This window comes from Acanthopagrus latus, chromosome 6, assembly GCF_904848185.1.
Source record: "Acanthopagrus latus isolate v.2019 chromosome 6, fAcaLat1.1, whole genome shotgun sequence".
Taxonomy (NCBI): Eukaryota; Metazoa; Chordata; class Actinopteri; order Spariformes; family Sparidae; genus Acanthopagrus; species Acanthopagrus latus.
The window spans coordinates 23810748-23836130 of record NC_051044.1 but is presented as its reverse complement, the minus strand read 5'-3'; the positions used below and the strand labels follow the sequence as shown (position 1 = coordinate 23836130).

At 42.8% G+C, this 25383-nt stretch overlaps 1 protein-coding gene across 1 annotated transcript in view; it reads left to right on the top strand.

The window, feature by feature from the left end:
* The window catches only part of prickle2b (prickle homolog 2b), a 92432-nt gene that overhangs the window by 1358 nt on the left and 65691 nt on the right, over positions 1–25383 (top strand). The window contains exon 2 of the mRNA XM_037102274.1: positions 263–348. Within this exon, the coding sequence (XP_036958169.1) occupies positions 263–348 (86 nt within the window). The remainder of the gene's footprint in view (positions 1–262; positions 349–25383) is intronic.

The window sequence follows — 25383 nt, the reverse complement described above, 5'->3', positions numbered from 1 at the left end:
AAACTATTAATTATAATGATAATTGCCAGATTAATCAATAATAAAAGAATCTTGCTACAGGTAAAGGTAAAAGTTACTTTAACATCATTTTACAACACCGGGGTTGTAAAAATGAAACTGAGTTTAGTCCCTTTATGCTACATAACAGTCAAAAAAGGATAAACACACTATTTTGCACGATGGGTTGCAGAGGATATCAGCAGTGTTGTCTAAAACCAGTGTAAACTGTGACCCTTCATCTTGTGCCCCTGTTTGTCCCCAGCTGAAACCAGCGGATGAGCCGCAGAGAGGACAGCCCTGTATCACCTGTGGAGAACAGTGTCCTGGCTTCGCCCTGCACAAATGGAGGTAAGAGTGTCGCTTCACTCCATGCCGGTGATGGGCTGAGGGGCCTCCTAAGAAATTTCACCCTTATCTCCAACAGACTCTAGACTCGCCTCTGTATACTGATGCCCACACACAGTAGGTTATGATGCCCAGAGTGCATTCGATATCAAACCTGACGCCGTCTGAAGCATCCGTCATCAGTGAATTAATACAGCAAGAGAGCTTAAACCCTGGGGAATTTGCTGCCCTGACATGGCGACCTGTATCCAGGTGATTAAGTGCTAACAATTGCCCAGCACAGTACAAAAACACAACACTGGGGTTTCTTCTTCAAGTAGAGTGCCATTCAGGAGGAGCCCTTTCAGATCCCTGCTAGTGTGAATAGAAGCAGCCATCCATACTGCTGTGAAGAAACCATTGTTCAGCCCCTGTGTGCTCTAAGATAATAGTTTTTACTGTAGAGACCTGTCTTGCAGCGGGGGGGGGGGGGGGTTCAAGCCCGCTGCCTATACACTCACTCCGTCGCGACGCAAAATGCAACCTCTGCGGGGAAACAAACTGTATATTGTGAGGAGACGCGGTCGCGCTATGAGGCGCAGGTGGTTTGTGTTAGTGTGTGAAAGAGTGTGACTAATGTGTCTGCTTGAGGAATGCGATGCAAAAAAGCATCACACCCGTTCTAGGAGAGCCCTGAGCCCTGCGAGTCGATCAGTATCAGCTGATTCTTATAATCACTTCAGCAACAAAGTGACTCCATAAGCAGCACTGGCTTAATAGAGATGTTGTGAGCTATGTTAAGGAAGCCCGCTCTGTGGAAACAACAACACCGGGAAGGCACGTCGTGTACTGATTACAAACCCTACACTGGAAATCGTGGAACACAGTGAGCTGCTTGACTTGGTGCACTGAGGATGCCTTCAGGGGGAGAAGTCCGAAATGATGAGCTCAACAAAACCGAGCTGTGTGAAGTAAATAGAATTCAGTTTGAATTTAATTTACACCTGCACACTTCATTCTGCAGCACACCACAATGACTCTTACACACAAAATAAAAGCACAAAACTACAGTATTTGAGATTAAAAGAAATGTGAACCAAGGTTGAAGCCAGGTTGTTTGTAAGTTGACATGGCAGCCGTGGATTTGTCAGGCATGTTCTTTTTCTTGATGGATATCCACAATGGAGGGGGAGGGTCTCAACATAAAGGCCATCCGGCCTGCTTTGCTGTAAAGCAAACTCTCACAGGGGCAACAGCGGGGCTCAGGAATGCTGCCTTTTAATTGCCCATCTTTGCAGTCTCACAATAAAAAGTCGACTTCTTCCTCTCCGACAAACCGGAATAAAACGCTGTCAGTGGACACAGACTTACGGAGCCAGACTCTGTGTGCGGAGGCAAAAAAGGGCTGTTTTATAGCTCTCTTTCTCTTTCTGCACACAAAGTATTTCCTCCCTTTTTATCAATAAATGTGTTTTCATGCTAATTTAACAAGGTATGGCGGTAATCAGGTGTCCTGGAATGTGGTGGACTCTGAGTGACCCCGAGGTTAGAGAGAGGGAGATGGAGGACGCCTGCGAACACGTAGCCTCTCCGCTGGTCACGTGCCAGACGCTGTTTGTCCGTTGCTTCGTCGACTGAGGCAAAATAAACACTTTCAGATAGATTTGGTCTTCATCTAATGTGAATATAAAGAGTCGTTGCGGTGCGTTGCTACATTTTCAAACCTCACATGTCCTCCAGCAGGGATGATTAATCTCTTTCCCGAAAGCTGCCAGTTACAGAATCAACAGCAGAGTTTTGTGGCTCTGCGGATGACTGATAATGATGTAACACAGGCTTTTTCTGGTGCTGCACGTCTATCTAGATTCTAAACTAAAATAAACATTTTCCTCCCAGTAAAACCTGTAAACGCTTCAGAAAGTTGTGTTCTAACTGGCATCGCAGCCAAGAAATGATCCTGTTTAACATACTCACGACTTGTTGTACCACAGTGGCAATATTGGTCCATCTCAGCAACTGTTCCATGTCCATTTCATCCACGGTGCTGAACAAATGTGCCCTAATTGATTGTGGGGATCCCTGGCTGACCACGATGTCTACATTTGTGGTTTGGAGTGAAACGTCCCAGGAACTATTGAATACATTGCCACGACATTTGGTATCTAGACATGCGTTCCCCAGGATGAATTGAAATAAGCTGGTTTATTATTTAACTTTACATCCACGATCAGGTCAAATTTGTCCGATATACTTCGGTTCATGACTGAATACCTGAGATAGATAGATAGATAGATAGATAGATAGATAGATAGATAGATAGATAGATAGATAGATAGATAGATAGATAGATAGATAGATAGATTAATGACTCTATCAATCCCCAAAGCGTAATTAGGTAACCACAGCAGATAAAATCGATACAATAAAATGGTTAATTAGCTATAAAATAACATAAATTATTGAGGGAGAAAAGCTTCCACTTCTCCATGACACTGAATTTGATGAGTGGAGCTCACATCTGTGAAGAAGTCTGTACGTAAGTTCTGCATTTTCATACCAGTTTTCCAGTAAATCAAGCTTTTTTTTTCTGGCATCATTTGATTACTGCATGTATTAGTTTTTCTATGACATGTAATCCATGTTGGTAGACATGTGTTTGTTTGTCGCGGCATCGCCAGGAGAGTAGAGCTCTGAGAGAATAAATTACAGTTAACAGCGACACAGCTCCCCTGCCATTCTCCACACTTTTAACACGTGTTTGTCTCGGAATTCTCTGAAATATTGATGAATTCTCTGAATATTCAATCGATGCATGTACAGTAGAGGCACTGTCTTTCCTCCCTTTTCTTTCTTCTTCCTCTTCATCTCCTCTTCTGTAGTGCCCGTACTGTATATAAGATGTTCCTGCTAAGCTGAACTCCTGCGGGTGTCTCAGCCTCATCCTTTATAGTAAGTCGACTGAGTGTGTTGAGGCATTTCCCATTCAGCGTCGGCTCAGAAGAGCTCCTGGTATTTAAAATCACCCGGGCCTACCAAAACATCACTCTGAAGAATCTGCTCTCGATGTTATTTCACTCAGATGTGAGTGTCAAGCCTGGTAGACCATCTCTGCAAACTTTAGATTACGAAGAAATGTTTTTTTTCCCCCCTCGCGACTGAATGCAAGTGGCTGAAACTACGACTGTGTGCAGTCTCATTCTGTGTGACGGAAGTCTGCCGTAGAGCCGCTGCTATTATGAGTCAAGTTCATGGTTCACAAGGCTGAGCAAATGTTTGGCAGTGCACTGACTTTGACTGACACGTTTAAAGGGGCATAATGGAGTTTTGGTGACGACATTCTAATCAGAGGAGCAAAGGATCTTCAGACAAACTGAACTTAAAGGACAACACAGTTTCATCTTGTTTCACTTTGTTTATATTTGGCGGACCCTGCCAACCTTCTGGCATCCAACAGTGTTCCAAAACTACACAGTGCCCCTTTCAAAGGCTCAGTCGAAGAGTCAGGGCACTGCTCTTCCCGTGCATCCCTTCAGATGTCTTGGGATAGGGTTGCGGAAGTTGCCGTGGAAAAGGACACCTGTGCTGCTCTGCTCGCCCCGATGTGGTTAAAAAAAAAAAAAAAAAAAATGGCCGGACGAAAGGAAAAGCTTGTGTTACCTGGCTGCCTGTGGAGCTCAGTAAGCTGAGTGGGTGGCTCTGGGCAGGTTAGCAATAGGAGTAGATTCTCCTTGCACAACATGCTCCTGCTGAATTATTCATTCCTGCCTTTGGCTTGATTGATTTTCCTTGTGCTAATGAGACTCATTACCAGCCCTATTAACATGTGCCCTGAGTGCGAACGGGCTACCTGATCGGCCCGATCACATGACCCACTTAGGTCTGCATCTAACGCACGCTTAAAAGGCTACACTTGACCTGCCGGTGGGGTGAGGTCAGTCCAGACGTGAGTCACATTACAAAGGAGGATTCATGCTATGATATCTGGCTATTTGCCTATTCCCTCATTTCCCCCGGCCAAGAGCACAGCATAAAACTTCATTTAAAGGTTTAGTTCAGGTTGCCAGAGCCGACCGGCGCAGGACAAAGCCCGTCGTTGTGTGCGACAGGGCTTTAGCTGAAACTTTAGCTGGCTAAGCGCAGCAGCAGTAGAAGAGGAGGAGAAAAGCGGATGGTCACGGTGGAACAAGAGGGATCAGGGTTGAGTTTTAACCCAGCCACTGAATGGCTTGCTGACGTCTGTCCCCTCGGTAACCCAGTCTGATCTGCATAACACAGGCCGGGCTCCGCTATTCACTGTGTTAACAAGACGGCCTGGCAAATAAAACTGTCAGGGCGCCCAGGCATATGAATGGGCTGTGGCTTTTGGGGCAGAAAAGAAGAAGACTCAGTATGAGGTAAGGGGGGGGAGAGAGAGAAAAGAAGGAGCCACACAATGGAAACTTAGCAGAATTATCACCGGAGCCATGTCCGTGTATTTGCATGGTGATGGGAAGCCTCCTTGAAAAACACCTCTCTCTCCCTCCCCGGGCTTGTTTTTTGGACTTCATCTGTGATAGCGCTCGTGTGGGTCAGGAGGCGAATGACTTGTTTAACTGGGCTTTTCATCGCATAAACGGTGTGTTTTGTCTTTGTCGTCGGGAGGAGATCTATTTTGAAGGGGGGGTTATATTTTGACAGGTCTGCGCGGTCACGTGATGTATGACTGATGCTCACAGATAATACAAACCCGGAGAGCTGTGGAGCCCTGATATAAATCATAGTTTGACCTTTTTGGATTCTCAGACAGGGCTGGGCTGAACTTGTCGCGTCCCATCCCTCCTCTCTTACTCTCTTCCGCCGCTGTTGTCTCCCTTGTTTTTCCCCCTCATCTCGCCTTAAACCGTCCCTCCCTCTGTGCCGAGGTAAATACACCAAAAAAAAAAAAAAAAAAACAGTGTCTGCTTTGCCTCTGCGAGCATCATGCATGGCAGTCACGGAGACAAAGATGGTCTTACGCACGCAGACGGGCCGGGGTCCTGAGGGGGCCTGACGGTCAGCTGCTGAATTCCAATGAAATCCCGGCATCAAAATTGGCGAGCCACGCTTGGTGTGACACAAAAACACACACAGAGGTCGCAGCTACAGGAAAAAAAAAAAAACACTCAAGGCCGAATTCCTGCTGTATCTCTCATTTCCTCCATTTGATAATGAGCGCACGACACAGGTAAAGGAACATTTGTCATGGAGCGAGCACACAAGCAGGAGATATCGCCTGATTTGTTATTTTGAGCACACGCTATGCTTCACCGGTGCCAGCAAGAAAGAACACTGTGGTCCTTTTGATATGGCTTAAATTAGATATTGTGAGTGTGCGCTCAATCATTGTTAACAACCAGTTGTATTCCTTTTTCATGCAGAGTGTTTCACGCCTCCTCTGTTTGATTGTGTTGGCTGGGTGTTTATCTGAAGAGCGTATCAGCCGAGAGGAAATGGTCTCTCATCAAACTCTCATCTGGTTTGGATGCAGCTCATAATTATGCACATGTGACACCTCTGGAGACGAAGAGCGTGTGTGTGTGTGTGTGTGTGTGTGTGTGTGTGTGTGTGTGTGTGTGTGTGTTTGTGTGTGTGTGTGTTCTGTTTTGCATGTCCTGGTGTGTTTGCATGTAGCATATGTGGCACATGTGGTTGTCAGCCTCATGCGGAAGGGGAAAGATGGATGTGTAAGCGGTGACAGCAAGTGGTGTCACCTCATCCACCAGGTGGGTCTCGGACGTGTAACGGGAGATCCGGAGAGGTGCCGGGTTGCTCCTGTGCTCCAGTGTTTGCAGTTGCTTTTGTAACTTTCTGTTGCTCCTGTATCATTAGCATCGCATGACATGCTCTCCAGTTCGCTGACTGAAACCTTGCGCATTTGAATTTTTGATTTAAAGGTGCACTATGTGGTGTTGGGGAAGAAATTTGAATTAGAAGAGGAGCCTGAACAAAGTAAATAAACACACTCTCGTTGTTTTCATGACTGAGTAAACAAGCTGACGCTAAAGGACAACAGAATTTCGTCCCATTTTTTACTTTTACCCGTTTATGTGTGGCGGACCCTGCCACCTTTCTCGCTTCAAACAGTGTTCTGGGGACCTTATTTTTACTGTTCACTCAGATGTGGAAAAGCTGACTATTACTCAGTTTGTATTATGACCCCATTATTATATAAACATTACAATTCTGAGTTTGAATTTCTCTTCCAAAACTACATAGTGCCCCTTTAAGCTACATGCGAAAGTAGACAAAGCAGTAACACAAGCACATTTCTGCTGTGCGGTCAGTGAACTGTGGTTCCATTTGTCCGTGAAAGAGAAACAGTCATCCCAGTGCTGTCCCTGGGGAAAAAAAGAAGCGCCACATGAGGTCAAATATATGCCAGAGTGAGAGCTGCTTCCTCACCTCAGTACCTCAGACGTGCTGCACCCTCGCCGCTGTTACTCCTCTTATTTTAGCCCGATTCAAGCTGAGCTATTCAAAGGTCAGTGTGTCAGCTCGGCGTTATAATTACTCCTGTCATTTACACAGTGGCAGCTATGTTCCTTTTTTTAGCTGCATTTGCCTTTTGTGTCTACAGTGTCCTATTTGTAGGTGTCTTGCTTTACAAATAACAGACCTATGAACAAAAGAAGAGAAAAGGGTCATGAAAGGACGAGCTGGTTTTATGTACACGATTACATTTTTGAATGATCTGTTCCTGCAGCGTTCTTCTCTTTCATGACATCAAACTGAGACACCGGCGTGTCAGATTAAGTGAGTAAGATGTGCTCCAAAGAGGTTTTCAGGAAGCTCTGTGGTTCAGCACTCCATCCAGCGATTTTCCTCTCATGTGGTGAAAGGCACTAAACTGACCAGCAGGAGGCAAACATGTCCAATCTAGCCACTCTGTTTGCAGCAAGGTCACACCAACGCTCACGGGTAAAATCTCCAAACTGTTTCACAAGAGAACAGAAATTGAATTTGCTTTTGATTGATTGCATTTTTTTGGTGAGATGGTTACCACTGAAAATCACCGTAGGCCCGAGCCTGTGATGGACTAAAAAAAGAGAAATGCAAATACATAAAAGGTCCATCATCTCTGGCATTACTTTTTCTATATGGGTGAATGATGAGCGATACGCCCCTAAAGACAAAAATAGGCGCCAGCATTATGCTCCATGATGCATTATCTCCTTCAGCTGCTCAATATACATTGTTGTACTTCACCACTTTTGAATCATTGACTGCGTTATCTAATCAAAGCCGACATATTCTCTTTCATATAGTCTTAAGAGAGCTTTTATTATGTAGGACAGCTGTGTAAGTCTGTGTAATGTTGCCTGGCAGCTTCTGCAATAAAGCCAGTAGCTTTTCCACCGAGTATGTTCCCTGCTCCTCTTATCAAGGTCATCTCTAACAGGTGCTCATGAATTTGGATTAAGACTGATAGGCATCAGAAAAGTCCTTTTAGTCCCTTGCAGAAGATGGCATGTGGGTGTTTTTAAGCATAATATGCTCTTATTGACTCGAGCATGGAGATAAACTGAGCAGTGTTATTAAATCTGTCTCTCTTTTACTGACTATCTACGAGATAAGTCTGTTTTGTCCCTCTCATTTAAAACCATTCAAACATTTATTTGAAAATGAGTCAAAAGTAATGCAGCCCGGATACACATAATTTTTTCGTGTGGTGTTTTCTTTAATGCCTCGCTGTTTCTGTACACGTCAGTTCTTTTTGTATGGATGAGAGGTGTCAGTGATGGTAAAGTGAGTTACTACCTGGAGAAGAGATGTCAGTCAGCGCTGGAATGAGTGAATGACGAGATGAAGCAGAGACACAAAGCCATCCATACAGAAATCCCACAGTGTGAAAAGTATTGGTCATTTTGGTGAGAAGCCAGATTACTAGCAACACTTTCCAGAGCTGGAAAAACATACTGAAGCCACGGATACATTAAAGGATGTGAATGAAATTAGCTGTAAATTCTATTTTTGTACTCTGCTGCTGTAAATTAGCATGCTTGTAGTCTCGTATCACTTGCAGCTGGTTTTCACCCATCCCAAATCGGCAAACCTCTGTAATTCACCCTGACCTATGCACCAGCGATGCTAATTCACCCCGATTTTTGCCCTGGTGCTGATCCATGCCTTAATGAAGGCTTAGCGTGCTAAGCTGCCTTTGAACTGTCACTGGAAATAAAAGGGAGGCAGGCTCAGTGCTGTCATACGCACAGCAAGTTAGCATTTACTGCACTCTGGCCTACAATTCCAACCCGCCCACCCCGGCAGAGAGTTAATTCATGTCATCCTGAATGTTCCTGTGTTAGTTTCTTCATGCACTTCAGCTGGGCGAGCTTCTGAATTTGTGCTTGCTGATATCATTGAGCTCCAAATTAGTTTCACTCTTTGTGCTTTGAACAAATGTTGATTTTCACTGATTGTATAGTTCAGGCATTAGTGTAAGAATTTGATCCAAGAAATAGTTACACACCCTATATATATCTACCACCTCTTCCCATCTCTTTCACCTTCCTGTGACTAAAAAAGGTGTGAAACACATTATCACTGGGCCAAAGCAGTTTCCACTTTGTGTTGGAAGCACACACACACCTGCTCACCTTCATTTTCATTCAGAGAGTTTGCATTCTCATTCCTGTTGTGCAAGCTCTGTGGTCTCCTACGAGTCGCACAAGCTCCCAGCAGTCTTAACAACTACACACAAACTCATGGGGTTGCTTGAAAACACTCAATGGATTAGATTTGTCTCAGAATCATTACAGCCTCTCTCACATCAAACTCTGATTTCCTTATCGGCTGAATGAATCAGTGGATTTGGCCCAGCTCTGGAGACGTTACACGGTTTGTTTCTTGGTAGAGGCAACTGAGGGAGGCGGGTAAAGGATTGCAGCAGTTATTTTCATTATTGATTAAAAAAATCAGTCCACAAAACATCAAGATAAAGTGAAAAGAAAAAAAAACTATTCCAGTAATACAATAAAAGTCAGAGGTTTCTTTTTCCATTTGTTTATTTTGTGGGACAAAATGTCATTCAAAAAATGATGTCATTCATAATGATAAACAATACTAAGAGTCTGTTACCTTGCTAGCACTTTCTCTGGAAACGTAGACATTAACTTTAACTGAAAAGTGAGTCCAAAAGTGCTGTGCCTTCTTGAGTGTAGTTTAGTAAACTAGCATTATTTTGGCATCATCATCGTTAGTGTAGTAACATTGGGTATGTTATGAGGCTCATTACTGGACTGGTTATTCTGAATTTCACCTCTAGCTGTCAAACACGATTCAGCAGCTCCTTGGGAGGAACAAAAATGAGAGCCCATGACAGCAGCACTAAAGTCCATCATATCAACTGTGACGCATCTTGTTTTTATTTCTTACAACAACAATGAAACAAAGAACCAAAAGAAAACTGATTCTGACAATGGTGCTAAATGAAAGGCCAGCATATCAAAACTCAATTTTAAGTCCTCCTCCCTGGACCATGAACATCTTAACCAAATGTCATGGCAGTCCATCCTGTAGTTGTTATTATTTCAGCAAAATCCCCCAAAGTCAAAACCTGCTGGTTGTGCTAGAGGACAAGTTATTAAATGGAAATCATTTGGGTACACCATCCAGAAACCATTAATTAAACTTTGGTGTCAATCTATCAAGTAGCTATTACCAGTAGCTATTATTGGAGCTTGAGACGAGGGAAGTAAGGATAAATTTATCCTCTGGGAACCTTTGAATATTTTTCATCAAATTCCATCACAAGCATCAATCAACCTCATGTCTTCACTAAAGGAGAATCCGGGAAATCCCCAGAATCATTTGGTTTCATCCTCTGGGAACCATGAATGTCTGTATAAAATAAAACTGCAATCCATCCAATAGTTGTCAATGTTTTAATAAAATCCCTCCCAGAGAGAGGCGTCAAAACCAAAAGTTTTCAAATGGGAATCACCAAAGTTTTTAGAATGCATCCTCTGGGGACTGTGATTATTTTTTAAGCACATTCCATGGATATTAATCCAACCTCATTTAGGTGCCAAAGGAAAAGTTGGGGAATCCCAAAGGTCATCAGGATTTATCTTCTGGGAACCATGATTAATGTTAATAATGAATGATAAATAAAAGTACCTAAAATAATAAATAATGACAAGTAATAATAAAAGAAAAGGTTATGGTAATCCATCCAGTAGTCCTTATTGTCAAGATATTTCAGTCTGGAGCTGACCAGATGACTGGCTGTTAAACAGACTGAGAAATTGGAGTCAATAAGTGTATGTATTTCCGCTTCGTGAATGAGGTTGATATTTAATTAGTTATACTAATTGTTATCAACTCTGTTGATTGACAGATTAATTCAGCAGTAGATGGATGTGTGTAGGCAACATATGATTGACAGAAAAGTAAATATTTCTCGTTAACACGTGCTGTTTTTTTCTCACAGTTGCCCTTTTTTCATTTCCTGCATTTATCTATTGTTATCCTTAATCTGTCTTCATTCATTCACTCATCTGGACAACAACATCCACCTCAGTGCACCACTAACACTTCCTCTCTGCGTCCTCCTGTCTCTTCCTCCCTGCATCCATCCATCCATCCATCCATCCATCCATCCATGCATCTCCTCATCACTCCAGTTTAAAGACTGCCAGCCCAGTGCAGCGAGGAGGTTTAAGCAGTGCACCACTTCAAAGACCTCTTTGATTATCTCCTCCTCATGTTTTATCCCCCCAAGTTCTCGCCATCCAGCCACCTGTTCCCATCCGGGGGCTGTGTGGAGGGGAAAACCCTTGATCAGAGGCGTACCAACGTTGTAGTATGAACACACAGACCTCCAAGGACTTTAAGACTTCCTCAGATTTTGGAAAAAAGGGTGTCCCGTTTTAATGTTTAAGTTTGTAGCAGCCAATAGAGGTCACCATTGTACAACAGCAACAGCAGGATTGCAAGCTGAAGTTTTAAAGTGACTGGCAGTGAGAGTATTTTCAGAGCTACTGTACGTCATGGGACTGAGATGATTACTTTGTTTATTAGGTCGACCCTGTGAGTTAGGGAGATGCTGACGGTTTCTCTTTGACTCCCATTACTTTAATGACTTCTCCTGTTTTCATTAGAGACCCCAGAAAAATCCCAGCAGAGCCTAGAGCCTCATTTGTCCAGCTGCAAAAAGAGGAGCTTGATGACTCTGCAGTGTTAGATTATTTGATTGGTTTATTGATTCAGCGAGCCCACTGATTATTGGTTGGCTTAAGTAGCATAGTGTCCCCTGGGAATTTGACTGTCTAATATTGGAGAAAGGGCCCAGACAGCCACTCCATCAAACAGCACTGAGGAGAAATAACACAAGGCGTGTTCGCTGTGTCAATGGAGCATTTTGATTCCTCGGTCCAAATGTGTCAACAAGAGAACATGTTTGTCTTTTTGAGCTGACTGAACTCTACCCGCGTCACTGCTTTGACCCTTCTATATTCCTCTCTGTACCTCTCTGTGTTTTTCTCTCTCTTCCTCCCCCTGTCTGTCTGTGTCTCCGTGTGATTTGTCGTCATCTGAGGAGTGGGCGAGGTGTCGTCTTAGTTCTGCTCACAGTTCTGCATGAGTCAGGGCCGAATCTAATAGGCTGGATGAGCTGTGATGCGGTTCCTGCTTCTGTTCAGCTGGTTCAACAACACTTTCCTTTTTCCCCCATTGGGTGTTTTTTTGCTGTTTTTCCTCGGCCCATGTGTCTGTGTATACACGTGTATGCGTTTGTGTGTTTGTGTGAGTATTAATAGCGGAGAGGCTCTTAAGTGAAGGCTGCATTTCATGGATGAGAGAGTAGGCTGGCTCCCAGTGCCAAGCTGTACAGGTATCTATCAACTGATCTGGGTGCAGAGGGATTGGAGGGAGGGCAGGAAGCGCGAGATGAAAAAGGGCTGTGAAGCATGGCCAGCTTCCTCTGATAGAGGCCCGAGAGAAGTAACACACTGCTTCGGTGAGACATCAGGTCAGCACATACACAAAGCAGGGAGAAAAAAAAAGAAGACTACTGTAATGATGGCGGTTGTGTTGGGTGATGCTGAAATGCCCATCAGAAGCAATTCAGAAACATCAATGTATGATTTCTCAGGTTAAGATATGAGAGTTTCAATAATCTGACATGACATATGGACAGATCTTTGCCCACAGGTGTGGTGTAGCTATGAGCACGACGAAGCATCTCGACAACTACTGAATGGATTTCAGTGACATGACATGATATTCATGCTCCCCAGAAGATTAATCATAATGTTGTCAAAGTTTTAACTCTGATGGAATATGTTTATCTATTAGATGGTATTGGCACACAGACATTCATGTTCCCCAGAGGATAAATCCTACTGACATCAGTGATTCCTTTAATTTTCCTCTAGCACCAACATAAAGGTTGAAGCAGACATACATGTTCCCCAAAGAATGAATTGTAATAACTTTCACAATCCGTTTTGTTCCATCATCTTGTCAAAACTTTAATTTAAAATACTTTTGTTTATGACAAATTTAAAACATACACACACACACACACACACACACACACACACACACACACACAAAACAGTCCCATCAGTCTCAGGTATGCTTTGTGTGTGTTGCTATTTAGCAAATGCAGCCAAAAAAGCATGACTTCCTACATATAAAATGACCAGGATCTTCTGCTTCTAGGCCCCATAGAGTGTGTGCACTGGAGTCTTCTGCCAACCTTTCTGGTTTAGCACCCTAATAATAATTGTATGGGTATACAGTCATTTAATCTTGTAGCTCACCTACACTTAACAAATCTAATCAGACCAAGTGGCTCAAATTATGATAGTGAAACAAGTCTTTTTCACAGAGTGTTGATGCTCAAAATAAAGTATCCAGTACACAGCCGCTTCTTCAAATGTAAGCTTATGGGGGGAGAAAGTCTTGTTAGTCCCTAGTGCATCAGGTTATGTTGTAATTACATGGTTTTGTGCTAACATGTGAAACTATGATGGTAAACATGGTAAACATGGTGAACTCGGTGAACATTTGACCTGCCAAGGGCATGCTAACTTTTTTACTGAGCACGTTAGCATGCTATCATTGGCACTTTGCTCCAAGTACAGCTGTGCCGACATACAGCCGCATGCTAGCATGGCTGTAGACCGTTGTAATAGTTGTAATCCCTTATAATAGTTTTTTTTTTTTTTTTTTTAAATGTGCCAAAGATATGTGCCGGGAAATGCATTTCTATGCCTGAAAAATGAACATGCCAGTGCTGTGTGCTGGGGCAATTTACAAGCCTAAATTACTTAAAACATATCTTTGGCATTAATGTACTGCAATTTCCTTGTTCTTCTTGCTGAAATTTTAGCTTGGTTGATTTATTGTTTTCCTACAATAATCTCTTCGTTCCTTGAGTTATTTTTTTTTTACAAACACATTTTTCTTTTCAGATTGCAGAAACAGATTGAAGCGATAGACGGATAGATTGATGATTCATAAACGCACACATCTCACATTTTCCCTGTGCATGCTGAAGCCTGTTCAGGCAGGAGGATGTGACGTTGACGTGTACTTTTAAGGCTTGTGTGTTGCAAAGAGATGGCGTGGGCGCAGACATTGAGTCATCTGGATTAAGACGGATGGAAATGAGGAGCCGGTAATTCAGACACCTGACAAAGTTACCTTTCGCGATCAGACTGAAGCCATCATCACACCTATTGTGCAAAAATGTGTTCTGTGTTGCTTCAGCTTAAACCACTTAGAGCTCCGCATATTTAAATGTTGCACTCATACTCTGTCTCTCTGTCGCTATCTTCCATTATCGCTCATCTGGCCAAGTTTATTTGTGCAGATTGAGCGGTTGCCAAGGAGATGAATGCACTGTAAGTTTGCTGCTGCCTTGACTGTGGGCCAGACCAGTAATACTGCATTATCAGCGCGACAATAGCAGCAGAACAAATAAAGATAAATAGAGGGAACATGCAGACGAGAGAAAGGGAAACTGAGAGACGAAGAGGCTGGTGTCGTGTACTTGACAATGTGTGTTTTTCTCTCTCCTTGTGGTCAGTATACTGAGTAATAGGGGCTGTATAGGCAGAGTCGATGCCCAAGGGGAAATTAAAATTGTTTTTGAGGTTGCTTATTGGCCATTGCTCAATGAAATGTTTTAGTGTTCCACGATGTGAAAGTTGTTAGGAAAGCATCTGACCCTCGCTGTGAATATACAGTTATGTGGGAAACGCTTTCCATTTCCCGATGATCAGAACATCGGCATCCAGCTGCTTCAACCCAAATAGATTGAATTTGGAGCGCGCGCCATATCCTGGATTTCATATCCAATTTTTATTCAAACGGAGCGACTCCATTTCCTTTACAGGTTGATTCATTCTGGTCTTTAATCTAATAGATGCTCTAATCAGCAGGAGAGTTAAGTGCTTCGCTAGAATATCAAATAGTTTGAATTTTTGCCAGTGACATTCGATTGACTTCCTTTCTGCAGTACATAAAACAGACACGCACATTAAGAGAATCAAACCCAGACTTCTGTGGCGTGGAATACTGTGCTGGAGTTGCGGCGGAATGTCTTCCATTTGTAATGTTTGAAAGTCTTGTGAAACCAGAGAGCAGAGTAACTGACCAGCGAGGTAGCCTTTCATTGTAAACCCCATCTGTGGTTTAGTTCTCAACCTGATACAGTTGTAGTCTTGGCTGGCAGACAGGCTGTAACGATTCTCAAATTTGATTTTGAGAGAGCTCAAATTAGCTTTGACTATGATTGTGATATTCAACACGGGGCACATGTATGGCCTGGTTAGGTTGGAAAGTTTAAATACATGCACACCTGGAAATGTAATCAGAACGCGAGCCTGCAGTCTCACCTTTTCACTCAGTCTGTCGTGAACAGTGTGACTGTATCACACATTTGTCTCGGGGGCTGATGCAGTGCCAGTAATGTGCGATCACGCCTTCTGTGCTCTCACATCGGTTCTCCCATCGGTTCCCTGTCACGTAACAGACCTGCATATAAGCCCCTGTTATCCTGTCCAGCCATGACAGTGAATGTGACTTAGTTAAGTGACAGCGTGACTGCAAAGTCCAGAGGCGGAGAGCAGAATGGGCTGATCTGTTGAATCAAAAGGCCGTTGTATGCATGTCAGAGGTCAGCTTTTAACCAGCAAATCCCCCTTCTCTCCCGTCTAATCCTCCGCCCTGGGGTTTTCCCACACCGCCGGGCTCATCTCGGACCAACCAGAGGGCAGACAGACAGGCGTGATGGCTCCCGAGAGCCTCCATAAGTCTCAGTCCAGATAAACATGTGTCCTATGCTGGTCCAGCAAAGATCTTCTAGCCTGAAGGTAGAGCAGAACTGTGGCTACAACTCATAGCCTGCAGTATTTAAGGAGGTGTTACAGTAAATTCAACGTTTCATTATGTCTGAGGATTAATACTGTTCTCATTGTGTCTATTTATGGTAATTAAAGCAGCACATTTGTTCAAAAGTTTAAACGTGGGGGTCGCTCCAAAGGCTTACGCTTCTTTACGAAAAGAATACAGCTTGTTTTGGTGGACTGCCTCTTTGTGACTTAACCAACAGTTCTTAGCAAAAAAACTGATGCTACAGCGTCGTGTCCCTGTTTCCCAAGTCAATCACTGAGTTGGGCGCTCCATACTACATTTGGGACTTTAGCTCAATTCTGGGTAAAGGTAGCTAGCTTGTGAAAGTTGGCTACTAATTCTTTGCCAGTGAATTCACAATTTGGATTTAACAAAATGAAATATAAATCAAGTGAAAACGGCATTTTTTTATTTTTTTATTTTTTTTTAAGTGTTTGAAGTGAACAACAACATATTGTCCAGAGCGGAGGCTAATCTCTAAATGTGCAGTTTTCCAACAGCCACCACCACTTCCCATGCGAGGTAGTGCTAATGCTAAAGCATGCTAGTGTTCTATAAAATTGGGCAATTGTGTCTGAATTTCCTGTAAATAACTAACTTTCTGTTTGTGCTAGGGTTTAATATTTGTATTTGAAATGACTACTTAGTCAGCAAGTTGTTGTTGCTAAGAGTTGTCCATTTCCCAGTTTTAAGGTAATGCTAGATAGCTGCTGTCATTCAGCTTGGCTTTGGCCTTGTAGCCTAAAATACTGTTCAGACCAGAAATAAAGGCAGCTGACAAATCTCAATTTCTTTCAACCCCATTGGTTGCAATTCCAAAACTCAGATATAGGGAATTTCTGATATTTAAGTTATTTCCTGCTTTGTGGGCAGAACTAGGCTACTCAAAATGTTAGCAAGCAAAATGGCTGCAAAGTCATCCTTTTAAGAGAAGCTACAGAGTGTGTTCATATGTCTTTTCACTTGTTAATGAACATCTATAAATAAACGAGATACTAGCCAACTAAAGACTAACTCTGGTGAGATTATAAGGTTAGTAGCAGGGGGTTAAGTTTACAGTTCTTCTCATTCATTATTTCAATATTGTGTGAATGCAGCTAGGATTAAACGTGCAGCAGTCAATTAAGCTTAAATTCTGACTATGTCAAACAAGGCTGGATTTACAGCTGGGCAAAGTGGGCAGCTATCTCGAGGAGCCATCTTTTAGGGTCCCAAAGGACACCAAAACACCTTAACACTTAGTTTTACACAATTTAGGCATTTTACAATACTATAAGACCATAGATGAGGCCCATGTTAATACCTAATCTCATGCCCCTGTTTCTGTGAATTAATTTCTAGTAAGTATTGTTTTTAATATATGGGCAAACACTTTTTCATGTATAGTCTGCCTTGTTTCCGGCATTTTAAAGAAACTTGAAGGTGACAGTGCACAGATTTGTGCCTTGGGAGCTTCCAGCACATTTCTCTCTGCTGCTGTTATCATCAGTCCACATTTGCTCTCACAGAGAGTCAGCAGTTCTGGCCGGTAAAGCCGACTGCTTAGTCAGGCAGGCTCGAGACCTGCACTCTGCACCTCTGCATTCTTTCACAGTGAGCTTTGCTTTGCCGTGCCTCAGTTCAACCCCCCTCTGTAAGAAGTAATGTTGCCTGGGGCCGACACAGACCACATTACACACACTCACACTCACATGCACACGCTCATCGCTTCCCCCCAACAGACCAAATCGCTCATTTGGTGTGGAGATCAAAGACTCCAATATTTATAAGTGGTCTTGGGGTGTAATTTGTTTCTCGTTTGATTCTGGCTGGAGCAATTCCCCCGTCTTCCCCTTTTATTTTTTTACCCGTGTGTTTATTTATTTATCTGTTTAATCCAAACCTCTTCATCCTCATTACAGCTGCTTTAATGTCCTCGGCGTGCCGAAGCTAATTGATATGTAATGAACGCCGTGTGAGTGCACTCGGAGTGAAATGTAAATTGTTTGCCTGCAGCTCTGGTGATGAAACAGGAGGAAGACAGATTGGATAAGCCGCAGTGTATGGAAAGTCCTGTCTCCTGTCATGTGGGAACGCGGTGCTGTATATTTTTTATGGCACATCTTTACTCCCATCTGGTTGGCTTATGAGACTCTTGGCTTTGTTTGTTTGTTTATCTTCTAATGTGTTTTAAAGGCCGTTTTCATCTTCTTAGCCCCCTTTTTATAAGCCGCCGTTTGATCCGCATCTGTCACGGCCGTGCGTAATGGCTCCCCAGTTGTTTCCTGATCTGGTTTTCCCAGCCAGTCAGCTCGAAGCCTCGTGCCTCTGATTGACACATGCGAGTAAATACCTTGTAATGACAATGGGGTCAGATGGATAATTGTTGACATAATGTGTGCGTGCTCAGTCTCCCGTTGCTTCTGCTATCGGCGTCCTCAAACAGGTGGGATACGAGTGTGTGTGTGTGAGCGTGTGGGACATGTGGGAGGTGACAGATATGGGTTAGCGTGTGTGACAGCAGGTGCTGAACGCTGGAGACTCTTTGTTTAATTAAGGGAAGTCCTGAGGCAGGTGTAGCTCAAGCATGACCAGGTGCACCTGTATGCAGTGGTGTGTGTAGCACGTGCCTGTAACAATGGCCTCAGCAGAGTTAAAACCTTGTAATATTTAATAGCTTGACACCTGAGCCGGAAAGCGTGCCTCAGTGTATGTCTCATCTTCAGGTGGCGCTCAGCCCGAATATCCAATCTTATGTTCCAATCTGAAAACAAAGCATGATGGGATGGTCGGCAGCGGGACGCCAAGCATGTGCGTGACCTGACGTGACACACTGACCTTGTTTTTTCTCTTTATTTGTGCCTGTCCGGGAAAAATAAAATAAATTCTTCATTAGTCACTGCTCGAGGCTCTTTCCGTTTCCTTTCTCTCTGTGTGTTTGCGTGTGTGTGTGTTATTCATTCATTCAGAAGACATACATACAGATGTCTAGTTGATGAAAATGTAATTGAACTACTTCACTATCCTCTCTCTCTCTCTCTCTCTCTCTCTCGCTCTCTCTCTCTTGGTAAGCTGGTCACATCTCGGTGTGTGTATATGATGTGTGTGTGTGTGTGTGTGTCTGCGCGAGAAGCCGCTGTTGAAGGTACGTTAGATGAGTCCCAGCTCCAACTCTGGCCTGTTTGAATTGCAGATGCTCTAACTCAGACAAGCTGTGCTCCAACTCCCTGAATAATGAATCTCGAGCACAAGGGGAATGGTTAATGGGAGCGTGTGTGTGTGTGTATATATACATATATATATATATATATATATCTGTTGTTTCTGGATTTCTGCTTTTATTTATTTGTGTGTGTGTGTGTGTGTGTGTGTGTGTGTGTGTGTGTGTGTGTGTGTGTGTGTGTGTGTGTGTGTGTGTGTGTGTGTGTGTGTGTGCACCAGCCCTTATCAGTATGCTGTGGTGTCTGTTATGTTCCTGCTCTGGCTGGTGTCGGGGGCAGAAGGTGCCGACTCACTGCTGATGTTTCTGTGCGAACCCTGAGAGTGTGACAGTTTATTTATCCGGCAGATTACAGAGGCTTGATGCTTATGATGATCGCAGTAATTTGCACTCTATCCGTCATTTTTTCTCTACAAACGTAATGATAAAACTAACAACTATAACATGTTACTATGAGAGGATGCTTTGTTTTATCCCCATTGTAAGCAGATTACATTTGAATTGACTAAAGCCAACAATGTATTGATCCTCATACTGGCCGGCTATAAATCATTCCTCTGTGCCGTAGACCTCTGTTGTGGTTAAAGGAGCAGTTCAACATTTTGGGAAAATACACTTGTTGCATTTCTTTCTGGCTTCAGCTTCATCTAACTCTAACAGGAGAGAGAACAGGGATACATTCCAAAATGATGAGCTACTTCTTAAAAAAAACAATGAGTAACATATGGATGACACTGGGTAACTGGTTGCTTTCTTGAGTCAGTTTACTGAGTGCAGGCAGTGGTCAGTTTGTCATGACATGACTTTGCCTTTCACCTCAGAAGTGAACAATTTTCTACTTTTTTACCTTCACTTTTTTGTAATGTAATACCAGAGGTGGCGAATACAAACCTTTACTTTGTGTGCTCTTGATCGAGACTAACATTATATACTTTACATGAACTCCCTTGGTATGCAGGTGATTATTGATAAATCAATATTGTTGTATTAATTGTAACTTTGACCCTCTTTGAGTGGCTTGTAGTTTTGTTCTTGTTTTGTTGCCAGGCAATTTATAAAATATTCTTAAATACCTTTCAAAATAACATATTCATAACATCATCTTTTATTGATTTTGTCTACTGACCAAGTAGGACGATGTTACTGTCCTCGTTGGGTTAGCTCCAGAGCTAGTGTTGCATATTATTTGCACGTGTGTTGTGATTAATGATGTGGGACAACAGAGGGGAGAGTGGACGGCTCTGCTTCTCAAACACAACAGATCTACACTGGGCTGTTGCTGAGAAACACACACACACACACATCAATAGGTTTTGCCTCACTGCCTACCTGCTTGATGCAATTGGATTTCGGTTGGTCGACACCTGTGTGCTCCAGCAAGTTATAATGGAGAGAGTGATAAAAAAGAAAAAAAATCACTCTGTGTGTGTGTGTGTGTGTGTGTGTGTGTGTGTGTGTGCATGTGTGTGTGTGTGTGTGTGTGTGTGTGTGAGAGAGAGAGAGAGAGAGAGAGAGAGACAGAGAGAGAGAGAGAGAGAGACCCTGAGGCAGGCAGCTTCGCCATGCATACGGCTGCACATGTAGACATCTAATCTGGAGAAGTCTGTTTGAACTGAACTGGAAATTCAGCCCCAGAGGGGACAGAGTCATAATGCCGGGTGACATCGGGGGTTTGCAAGTCCCCGTGGAAGCGACTGTGATGATAACTAACTACCTGACAGCTGCGAAGCATCCGTGGAGCACTTGGCGGATTTGGCAGAGCTGCTGGAGCGTGAGCGTGCTTGGCCTAAGAAGTTTACAGTCGTTGCACAACAGAGAAGAAATATCAATGCCTCCACACGCTCGCGTCGAGCATCACTTGTGTTGTAAGGAGTTTGTGACCCCGCTGTTGCTTGGAAGTTTCATAACTGTCGAAATTGTGTTTTTGTTGTAGCTGCCACTGGCTTATTTTTATAGTGCTCAGCTTTTAAAGTTGCACAACGCCTATGAAGCAATTTATTAGAACATCTGTCAGATCCGTGACTCCGGTACGTTCCACTGGTTACCTTTCATCAGTGAGTTTATCTGTCTGTGAGGAACCACCAGTCAGTCAGGCATACAGGTAGACGCCATCATTTATCAGTCTGTTAAAATGGAACAAGTTTTTCTTCTTTGACTTTGAAAAAAGTCATGACAATTCAACTTAATATGACTGTATTCCTATAACTTTCTGACTTAGCTTCATCTGTCCACAGTGTTTGGTGTTTTCATTCTTTGAGCTTTCTGTTGTCTGCACCTAATGTAGAATGTGATATGAGGAAAGAAAGTAGGAGCAGAACCAAAATATGTTTAAATCAATTGAAATGTGTCTAAATGTGTTTACATTTTTATCCATGCTAGCTAGAGATAGACTGATTTATAATAGGTTTTGTTTTGTTTTTTCAGACTGAAGATAGAATAGATTCATTTTGAAATGGCAAAGACATGGCAATTTGATGATCTGAGAGTCACTTACATGTTGTGAGCCCAGACAGACAGATGTGAAATAGTGCAGTTTCTTTTTTTTTTTTGCTATGGTCCAAAATCCAGATTTGCATAAAAAAGTTGACTAACTAACCATTTTTTTCTGATCTATGAAAACTTTTGATCCAAGGTTATAAGATTAAACTAGTGTAACTTATTTTTTTTTTTTACATTTTCTCTTCTATATTCCTTCTGTATCATTTCTTCGTTCAAATTTGTTATGATTTTTTAATGTCAGAAGATCAGGCAGGGCACTTTCTTCTATTCCTTTTGGCTCGTGACCCTTTAAAAATTTAACCTGTTGTCACAGGTTACATCTGTCTTTGAGGTGCAGTCTAACCGAGGAGTGATATTCCCTTCTCGGATTGTTTCGTACACACTCTTTACAGAGGTCTAAACTATCCAGCATTTCACAATGAGAGGCAAGGGACATTAGAAAAACTAAATACTGTCATGTGACACATCAGATTTGTCTCCTGACCTTTTGCAAACCTCCAGTTTGTGAACCGATTGAGGCGTCGTGTGAGCACAAAGATAACCCAGCTACTGCGGCTACTAGTTTTAGTTGTGTTAAAATACAACATTATACAAAGGTGGTGTCAATCAACTTAACAATATGAGAAAGTATAATTCAGGTAAACTAATGTTGACTAATGTACCACTGTAATACTTTAATGTGTGTGTTTAACCAGGAGTTTACTGAGTTGCGCTAATCCTCTGGCTGCCATCTGTTGTTTGACCTCCTCCTTATCACACAGCCAGCCTCATCAGCTCCTGTATGTGTTTGAGTGTGTGTGCGTGCCCATGCCCAATGATGTGGTGAGTTTGTTTGTGTGTGCGGACCACGGCTGTCAGTCAGCCATCAATGGCCAGACGAGGGGGGGGGTGTCATTAGCAAAGCCCAGCATAGGCTTTGTTTAGGGTTAATAGGGTCGTGCTCCTGCCAAACGAGCACATGTGGGACTTATTTTAGTCCAGAGGTTAGCCTGGCAGAGGGGGTGCCGGCTAGTTTTGGGGGTTTACATGCTAAGTGGGCATCCGTCATGATCATATTTCAGAATGCTTTCATTCATCGATTCAGGGCTTGTATCTTAGGCATTACGATTCAGGAAGCTGATTGAAATTCAGCCCACGAATGTGAAAAACCAGCATGAAAGAATAATGAACGATTGGCTTTGTATTGATCCTCAGGCTTTCATGTAAGTTTATTGAAAAGAAAAGCAACCAACTCCTACACTAGAAAGGATTTTTGGCTTTGTTTGCTGTTTGGTCATATGTTGGTTTAGCCTCATAACACTTTTGTGCTTATTTGACTACCATTCAAACAAGGGAAGGCTGGGAAAACCTACATCAGTTTGTGTGAAATGTGTATCTTGACTCAAACTGGTGAAGTCTGATGCATTTGTGGAGCATAAGCAATCGTGACGATCAGGAGGAGTCTATAATTCTGGCAGTCTCACACCATTTGCTGCCCTTTAACTCTTTAATTAGACTGTTAACTGTACGTTACGTCTGTATTCTTACAGAAATATGCTTGTCTGCTATCTTGCTGAAAGTTAGACACCAAGATCGATTACATTCTCACAACTATTTAGGAATCTACCTCCTGTAGCCAGTTGGCTTAGCTTTGCATAAATCTCTAAAGTAAACTGTCAAATAGCTACCATGATTCTGCAAAAGTAATACAATCAACGTATGAGCGTATCTAAAGCTCACAAATTATACAAAAACCTAAATCAAACATTGTTTTGTTTTTTACTGGCGGTTTTATGATATGTACCCTGGTCACTCACTGCTTGAACTCTTGCCCTCAGGGAAACACTTCCGATGTCTAAAAACAAGGACTAGTAGATTCAGGAGCAGCTTCTGTCCAAACACAATAACAGATTTAAATGAAGCTAAACTTCTTTTTTAATGATGCAGTTTGTACTGACTGACACTCAGCACTTTACGTTATCTACTATTAATTTTATGATTATGAATGCTTACAGGGCTCTGAGGAATAGCCTAAGAGATACATGTCTGTGTAGGTGTTGGTGTGGGTGTGTGTACTGTGTGAATGTTTTGCACAATGAAGTGTGAGTTTTTTATGATTAATGAGGCATCTATTTTATTCTATTCTATTCTATTCTATTCTATTCTATTTCCTGGCTAGGTCCAGGTACTTCCTGGAGTCCTGTTGAAAATTTTAGGATCTGAGACAACCAGCAGAGACTCCAAGAATTTACAGGGACAAGACAATGGTAATCAGTTTTCCCATCCAGCTCAACAAGAAAGTGCTGAAAACTACTACTTATTTAAAGGAGAAACCTGACTTATACCCATTGGCGTGACATGCCAGAGGACACGCTAATTTACCTCCTTTTTCCGACACAATGCTTTGTCACACTGTGAAGTTATTAAAGTTGGCTCGTTTACAGTTTTCAATCAGTCTCTGTTCAAGCAGCAGCATCATTCAGTCTGCAGTTTGAAGGTGAGGGTAACAGTATATGATGTGAATCATATGCTATGGCCTTGAATTTCAGTTAAAAAAAAAAAACAACACCTATGGTGGATTTTGTGACATGGCGGCTTCCTCTGGCACTATAATCAAAACACCATATGGAAGTTCGTCCCTCCAGTTCAGAGACACTTTTTTGAGGAGCTTTTTAGCTGTTCTGGTGGTCCTAAATGTTACTACATCACACAATGTTGTCTTTCGTTCCTTTACTTAAACAACGGAAAAGACATAGCAGTTTATTTGGACTTTAATTGTAGTTTATTGAGACGGAAAGAAAAGCCCTGGTGGGGTCTGATCTTCGGCCAGTAACAGACACTAAATCACACAAACACCTCTGGCCGGTGGGCGTTTCTGACTGCAACCTTTGAAAGAACTTGTTTCTGTGTCTCAGCATGATCTTGACTTTAAAGCAGTATTTAATCACAGTGAGTGGGCACGCTAACCTGCCTATTATGAGTCCAGATTTGGTAACTCCTTTGTTATTCGGTGTGCTCATTAAGAGCAATCAGCTCCTCGGTCCAGTAAATGGGTGATCTGGGCCATTCATTTAAAAATCTGTTGCTGCAGTCATTCTTGAGGTGTTCAGCTTTTGTGTAGATTGAGGTCAATAGTCCTAATGAGACGTGTTTATTCTCCCCCCCGTCGCCATGCTGAAAACAGTGATTTCGTCAGTTCGAGCCGTGTCCTTTTCCACCCACTCCACCGCTGTCGTTCTCTTTGTCCACTTTTGCGTCACCGCAGCTCGTTCTTAAACTCTTCTCGGTGATATTTCTGAAGGTCTTTGTGCCATGAGTCATTCTATTTCACTGCAATTTAGTCCTGAAATAGGTCTGAATTGCGACAGCATCAATTTATTCCTTTTGGGAGACAGTTTTTTAGGTCTTTAATGGAAAAAGGTTGAAGCAGAGTTGTGGTAGTGTGGAGGCGGGCATAATATGAGGTCCTGTCCTGAGCCAATGTGTGGGATGTCTACTGTTTTGCTGTTGACAGCTTCCCTCTCCACGAGTTCTTGTCTTCATGTGCCCTGAAGAAAATCTTTTAAATACTTGTGAAAAGTGGAACATAAAGATTTGCTCCTTGACACAATAGCACTTACAGGCCTGGCAGGTACGGACAGTTCCTCTCTGCATTGTTCAAATCCCACAGCTGCAGAAGCATCCAAGGCCGGTCCTGCTCAGCACACCAGAGCTCTCATTTGATTTGTGTGGTGTCTAATTTGTTCTCCATATGGTGCATACACACATACGTACGTGGCTAAACCCTCCTGACCTTTATTCCATCTCTCTTCTGCAAATGTTGCCTCAACCGGGCCGCAGCCGCTCTCAGTCAGCCTGTTAGAGTGCAGCCTCTAAGTAAAGGTGCAGGTTGGCTGTCCCTATCAACTAGCATTAATCTGCTAGATTGGATATAATGAGCCGCATGGGATTCATCAGCCACTCTGACCTGTCTGAAGCTTGGCGCAGCGTACAGCTTT